Here is a 7,500-nt window from a genome sequence, read left to right on the forward strand (position 1 = left end):
TGGTCTTACTGGGGGAATCCTCAGATTAAAAAAAAGTTCTTATTCTTTCCAGTCAGATATAAACATGGATCCAGTTCCAATACAACACCACTCAAAAAAAATACCAAAAAACTCTTTCTTCTAGTCTACATCTAAAGATTTCAAAAGTACCATACTTTTCTGTTCCTTAAGAAGACTTTCTTTATCAACTAGCTTTTCTGGTCTCTATCAGGAACTTCTAGAGTTCCCTAAGTACCAAAAATACTTCCGGTCCCATATTAATGGGTTCTCCAAGTCTCATATTTTCTCCTGTCCTTTATGCATTACAGTTTTTATTATCAGTTTTAGCATGTGTGTGTATGTGAGAGAGAGAAATAGAGTGACCACTTACTTAGGCTTAGTCTCTGCGTCAGTGACCTGGCGGATGAAGATGGCGTCGGCTGGGTGCGAGATGTCGCCCATTTCCTGCATGTATGAGGATGCGATGGCCAGCAGAGAGCCGTCGCTGCTGAAGGCCAGAGAGGCGATGCTGGTGGGGTAACGGTGGAACTGACACAGACGTTTCTTGTTAAACGGGTCCCAGATGTTCACAAATCCATCTGAGCCGCCTGCAGGAAGGAGTCACGGTCAGTTACACACACACACTTGCATTCACACTCACACACACGGAGAGTGATATTAACGATGCCTGACCTGTGGCGAAGGTGTTGTGGATGCTGTGGAAGGAGATGGCGTTGACGGGATACACCTGCTCGATGCTGTTCTCCTTCAAACGGTGACATTTAAAGGCATATTTCTTCTTCTGCACTTCCGGACTCGGGTCCAGGTACTCCACGGCTACTCTGCCCTCGATCGAGCTCAGCACGTAGCCCTGAAACATGACACACATCACTCCTCAGGACACATGGACTCCTGACTATACGAGCAAATCTGATCTAAATTAAATCTATCGATCGATCGATCCAGTTCACACGACTACCTGACCACCTGCAGGCGAGACTTCAACCTCTTCGCAGCCACAAACAACACGAAACGCACACAATGTTTATTTGCATCCTCAAATAAAAAAGCAGTAATGAAATTTATTTCTCCACCTTTTCATGTAGCTGCTGAATGTGTGGCTTATATTTAATACATGAACATTATGCATTAGATACAGAGGAGAGAAAACTGGAGGGTTGTTTTTATAACAATATGCAAAACAAGTGATTAGTGGGCGTGGCCTGTGATCTAAGCTGATTCGTGGCGATTTCTCACATGATCATGAAATCAGGATCAGATTCATACGTCGGTTATATAAGAGATACACTCCTGTTTTGGTGACGGCTCTGATCCGGTAAACAGGTCCTGTAGTGGGTCAGATATCAAAGACTGGAACTGGGCTTTTTCTTTTATTAAGGTTTACTTGATTATATTCACACCATATTATTTACAACATGTGTGATTAAAAAACCAAGTCGAACTCGATAGCACTGGCACACGCCTCCACCTTCTTGCTAACCTGTACGGCTGAAAATATACTTCACACATGAAGGAAGTAATTTAAGACAAATTATTTCAGATATCCGACCGCTGTATTTTTTTTTTTCTTCCTTCCAAAAACCTAATCAGTTCATCTGGTTAAAACGATACTTCCTTATAAATCTTAGCAACATTTAACCACTTGTTCTTTGAGAGATATAGCGCCAGAGCAGGAATCTTGGCTAGACGTCTGGTCGTTTTTATAGAGAGCCATATCTGAGTGGTTTTGGTATCAGGTGATACTCCTGCAGGTTAACGCTCGTAGCTCTGACCTGTTTGTTAGGAAAGGCTCGTATGCAGCGCGTCTGATACTTCAGGCTGGATTCTCGTCTCTGCTGGACGTATCCCATGTTTCTCAGGTCCCATACCAGCACTCTGCGTCCCGCCGTCCCCACGATCAGACGATCCCCGGCTACGGACAGCGTGTACACCTGAAACACACGGTCAAGTGAGCGAAGCAGAAGGCAAAGTGAAAGCAGAGACAGAGAGAGAGAGGACAAGAGAACACTCTGTACCTTGTCAGGCTGAGTGAAAGTCCCAGCGTTACACGGGGTGCGAGGATCCCACAGCCTCACGCTCATGTCCCAACTGCCCGTTACCATGACATTGACCTCTGGGCAATACTCCACACACCGAATTGGACAGTCGTGTGTTCCGACGATCGTGTCTACAGAGTGGGAAAAACTATATCAGTGACACACACCATGTCATCATACACACCTCAACACCTGAGCTAGGTACAAAGCAGTTATCATGGCAACTCCACCAAAAAACGACTAATAAGAAAAAACTTGTTTTTCTTTTCTTTAACTTGTCTTGTTTAAACCTTAAAATGTGTATATAAAAAACAATCATCCAAAAGAACTTTTCTGGTGTTTAGGGGCGATGGCATTTAGTTGCTATGACAACAACCCAGCCCTTAGGTCTCTGTGCTGTGTGTGTGGTACTTAATTTATTTTTATTTTAATTTCAAAAGTTATTAGAAGTCCCCTAATTTCTCCACCAAATTGTTTTCTCCTGCAGCTTTCAGGTGGCTCCTGTGTTGCCATGGCAACAGGATAAAAAACTCATGACTGCTACGGTGATCACAAATGTAGGTACCACTGGTTTCTATATGATTTGAGTGCTGATATCGTACCTTGGTCTGTGTTTAAATCATGCATCTTTAGCTGGCAGTCCAGCCCTCCGCTCCACGAGTGAGTCGGATCCTGAAAGAAAACACGTCAATTTATCACATGCGTGTGTGTTTTTTCCTTTCTGTATCGTACTGATGTCCTGAGAAAAGCAGATTTCTTACATAGTAAGCGCAGTCGAGGACCGGGGCCGTATGCTGGTACTTCATCCTCAAGGAATTTCCACCAACATCGTAGAGACGGACGGAGGAATCCCAGGAGGAGACCAGGAGGAACTGGGAGGTGTTGGGGCTGAACTTCACAGCGGAGATGCTGTCCTCAGGTCCTTGGTTCAGCTTAAACTCGTTGGAGCCGGTCATCTAAAAACACCAGGATAAGAGAATCAGAACACGAATTCACCACCAGTGCTGCACATCGTCAAGACAATGAGGGATTTCAGTATCAGTGGGAGCGTGTTAGTCGAAACAGGAAGTCAGAGTGAGGGGTTTTTGTAAATTAAACAGCTAATAGTGTTTGAGATACATAAGCCACACCCCCAAAGCTTTGTGAAACATCACACACACACCCTAGTTAAGAAGACTGGATGGGGTGTGTTCAGGGCGTATATGTTTGACTCATGAGTTTGACCACCAGCAGCGGGGAGAGATCAGACACACGGCCCCGAGCCGGGGAGAGATCAGACACATGGCCCCGAGCCGGGGAGAGATCAGACACACGGCCCCGAGCCGGGGAGACATTACTGACTGATAGAAACGGGGTATAAATATGATAGTGATATTCATCTGCAGTGTAAAACATCCTCCACCCATTTATCCTCAGCTGATAAAAAAAACAGCATTCAGTCCAAAACACCAACACCATGTTTATTGCTAAGGAGCTACTACTGTAGAGCAGGACACGCCCCTGAGGGCGGAGCATAAATATTCTGAAGAGCATTTTAATTGGATGCACAATAGAAGAGTCAACAAAATATATTAACAAGAACCATCAAATTTCAAAAACTCATCTTTCTCCTCCAACACTGCGATCTGGTGCTTTTTAGTGTTATCAGATTTCCATAAATAAAGTGAACAGCATTTTATATACATCTGCGTGTCCGTTACAGTAAATACAGCTAGGCTAGTTAAGATAGCTGCCGGTTAGCCGAGTTAGCTTTTACCAGTTACCTGAAATAGACAGCTAGTGGTTATTTTTTTTCCAAACATTTTGTAATAAAAAGCAAATAAATATATAAAAGTATATATCACAGTTAATCCAATGCTTTATGTAATAACTGATTATAACGGCTAACTAGCCATGTTAGCATTAGCATGTTAGCTAAAAGCAACCAGTAATAGAAATACAAAATCACAAAAAAATAAAACAACATGCGGTCTCGGTTTATGAGTACATTACATTAATAAATGACTCACCGTTCACCGTCGAGATATTTTAAATAAAAAAGAATTATTAACGTGGTAAAGCTGAGCTAATGCTCCGGAGGATAGTCCCGTCACTCCCTGTATTGACTCTGGGTTAAGATCCAGGCTCACGCGGCAGAAAGCAAGCCGCGTCCTGATTGGTCAGTTTGTATATTTTTGAATGGAGCGCGACGCATTAGATTGGCTAAAAAAATCTCCCATTCCAGATCTCGCGAGATATAGAGAGACACGTATAAACGACTAGATACAGAAGATAAGTGGTTGGATATTATGGTCATTTTAAATAATAAATAAATAAATGAATAAAAATTACCCCAGCTTAGATATAATAAAATAAAAATAATAAATTATATATGTATATTATATTTAAAATTATATGTGTAAATTATGAATATATGACAATTAATTAAGTGTTTCTAGTCAAATTAATACATTTAGAAAAAAAAATCAGAAAACAAACAAAAAATTTCTACAAAATTTATGGTGTTTATTTTATTTTATGCTTTATTTTAATAAAAAAAAACTAAGCTGATTCTGACATGCAAAATAAATTATTCAGTTAAACATAAATAAATAAATAAAAAATAATTATATGATATTATAAGGAATGGACAAACGTCATTCATGCCACAAATAAATAAGTAAGTAAGTAAGTAAGTAAATAAGTAAGTAAGTAAGTAAGTAAGTAAGTAAGTAAGTAAGTAAGTAAGTAAATAAATAAATAGCTGTTTGTAATGATTGGTCAAAGTCATGCATGTGAAATGTTGACCTTGTGGACACACTTTATTTATTTTACTTCTTATATTATTATTTCTAAGAATACACACACACACACACACACACACACACAGAGAGAGAATCCAGATTTCTTTCTTAAAGTAGATTTATTTACAGTTTAGTAATGAAACAAATACAAAGAAGCATTTAAAGCTATGTTTTCCTTGCTATATATAATAAGTAATGATGATGATGATAATAATAATAATAATAATAATAATAATAATAATAATATAAGGAAGTGGCATGTTTTAAAAATAAAATAGATCGAAGAGTGATGAGCTGTGTCTCAAATCACACAGAATCTGGAAGTGCTAACGTAGTAAGGGCTAATCTGGTCAGTAGAAACACTTTAAAGCAGTGAAGAATAAAAAAGCACATAAAAACAGAAAGAGAAGTCTTTACAGCACTACGAGTGTGATCGGAGACACAGCTGAGGTTTGAGCAGAGAACAAAAAAATGCATAAAAGGAGGTGAAATGTATTGATGCTAGTAATACAGAAGCTATTTTGCTTTATACAGTTCATCCTTTTCGTCCTGGAGAGAGAGAATGCGGTGCTGACGTCACGCTCAGATTCATTTCCACCATTTTTCTGTGAGTATATAAGCTTAAAGAGGCATCATTTACTTGAACTTTTGAGTTCTAACTAGGCTAACATTAGCTAAGCTAAAGCAGTCTAGCTGTCTGTAGATATGCTAGCTTGACCTGTGTAGAAACTCTGCTCTTAAACCCAGACAGTTTGTGTGTATATTTTCCTGACTCCATCCTGGCTAAACTACTGCAGGAATTATTTTTAATTGTTATTATAATGAGTCTGATAAAAGGAACACAACTAAACAACTATTCGCTATTTACAAAGGTAAAGCTTAGCTTTAGGGGCAGGGCTAGAGTATGAACATTTTCCTTTGGCTTCATTTTTACAATATCAGTCACATCACCCTCATCTCGTCGGACTGATGCTGTTCGTTTCCATGGAAACAGATCGTCCCGTGGAGCGGTGGTGGAGCGTGAGATGTCTCTTTATAAACTTTTTAGGAATTGAATACAGAGACAGAAAAGAGCCATTATTAAGAACATAGTTAAAGATGCGATAATTTTTTATAAGTACAGCTGATAGTCTTTTTTTTAATAAGATTTATCATGGTTGCCTGGCAACCATGGCTCATAAGGTCTGTCTGCAGAAAAGGTGTGTCACTGAGTCCATGTAGTGGGCGTGTCTTTTTTAGACTGTAGAAAAGAATGTAGGTGTGTCTTTACACCTTGCACCTAGCTCGGAGTGGGCGGGTCTTTAAGACCATAAGTGGGAATGTAGGATTTTCTTTGAGGCCACGTATGCAATTGGGAGCAGCTCTGAGTGGGCAGTCTTTAAGACTGTAGGTGTGAATGTGGGTGTGTCTTTCAGAATAACAATGAAAATGAAGGTAAAATTTAGTGGGTGGGTCTTTAAGAGCATAACTGGGAATGTAGGATTGTCTTTGAGCCCATATATGGAATTGAGGGCAGCTTTAAGCGGGCAGTCTTTAAGACTGTAGGTGAGAGTGTGGGTGTGTCTTTAGGTAAATATATTACAGTAATCACTACCAGGCATATATATAGCTATTTTGTTTGCTAACTTGCTAACATGAGCTGATCTCCTGACCTGAGAGAATGTGTTTTGAGAGGGTGTTTCTATGAGTTCATACATGGGCATAAAGACACACCCCCATTCTAAGACACTACCATCTGTCCCACACAGACACTCCCATTTGACTCCCATTTAACATATCCGACTTAAACCCAAACCCACTCAAAGACACACCCATTTGTCCTAATCAAAGATCGATCCATCGATCCCTCTCGTGGACACGCCCACTGGTTTCTGTCTGCAGACACACCCTCTTCATCCATCAGCACGTCCACTTCAGCAGTCAATGTTACTGTAAAGACTGTACAGAGGAAATGCCGGAACATTACTTCCGGGATAATACATCGGAAAAGCAGCAGATCTTGGCATGGGAACGCCAAATCCGGCCAGCGGCATCCCGACCAGAGTCCGAGCCGCCGAGGGAGCCGCGTGAGCCATGTGCGCGGCCTCCAGCTCGGCCGCCAGCTGCCGTTTCCACTTGTTCCTCCGGTTCTGAAACCAGGTCTTGACCTGCGTCTCGCTCAGGTGCAGGCTGGAGGCCAGACACGCCCTCTCTGCGCTGCTCAGGTAGCGCTTAGCATCGAACGCTGACTCCAGCTGGAACACCTGGCTGCGCGAGAACACCGTGCGCGTCTTCTTCTTCGTCATGTCTCCGCTGCTGGATTTCTCCTCACCACTGCTGTCAGTGCGCTTCTCACTGCATGGACTCGGGGATCTGTGGTCATCTTTATTACTCTTGGGGCAGTTCTGCAGCGTGCGCTCGTTCCCATCTGATGAGGGTTTGTTTACTGGGGCATCTAGAACACATGATATGGGGAAAAAAACGTTAGGCTAATGATAATTATTTATAAATACATTGCACGTGCAATACCATCAGGGGGCGCTAGGTGAAATTTCAGCCCCTTGACCTGTGCATTTAGAGTGTATCTGTAACCTACAGAAGTGTATGTAGAGTATACGATCTCGTGTTAAACATGTACTGGGGCATTATGAAGAAAAATAAAGCTTTTGAAGACAACAGCAGTGTCCGGTGAGAGCACACAG

General features: G+C 41.4%; 2 protein-coding genes across 3 annotated transcripts in view; both read right to left on the minus strand.

The window, feature by feature from the left end:
* Positions 1-4,193, minus strand: part of bub3 (BUB3 mitotic checkpoint protein) — a 5,200-nt gene extending 1,007 nt beyond the window's left edge. Inside the window, exons 1-7 of one of the 2 annotated variants that reach the window (XM_058405455.1) lie at positions 4,046-4,193; positions 2,798-2,992; positions 2,639-2,708; positions 2,016-2,167; positions 1,773-1,931; positions 673-850; positions 371-587 (exon numbers count right to left, since the gene is read on the minus strand). In XM_058405455.1, coding sequence (XP_058261438.1) covers positions 371-587; positions 673-850; positions 1,773-1,931; positions 2,016-2,167; positions 2,639-2,708; positions 2,798-2,992 — 971 coding nt within the window. In that variant the 5' untranslated portion in view covers positions 4,046-4,193. Of the gene's footprint in view, positions 1-366; positions 588-672; positions 851-1,772; positions 1,932-2,015; positions 2,168-2,638; positions 2,709-2,797; positions 2,993-4,045 lie in introns of those variants that run through there. The other variant, XM_058405456.1, reaches the window with a different exon arrangement.
* A 777-nt stretch (positions 4,194-4,970) lies between these two features.
* Positions 4,971-7,500, minus strand: part of LOC131363328 (homeobox protein HMX2-like) — a 5,404-nt gene continuing 2,874 nt past the window's right edge. The window contains exon 2 of the mRNA XM_058405744.1: positions 4,971-7,253. Coding sequence (XP_058261727.1) covers positions 6,733-7,253 — 521 coding nt within the window. The 3' untranslated portion in view covers positions 4,971-6,732. The remainder of the gene's footprint in view (positions 7,254-7,500) is intronic.

Source organism: Hemibagrus wyckioides, linkage group LG13 (assembly GCF_019097595.1).
Source record: "Hemibagrus wyckioides isolate EC202008001 linkage group LG13, SWU_Hwy_1.0, whole genome shotgun sequence".
Classification (NCBI taxonomy): domain Eukaryota; kingdom Metazoa; phylum Chordata; class Actinopteri; order Siluriformes; family Bagridae; genus Hemibagrus; species Hemibagrus wyckioides.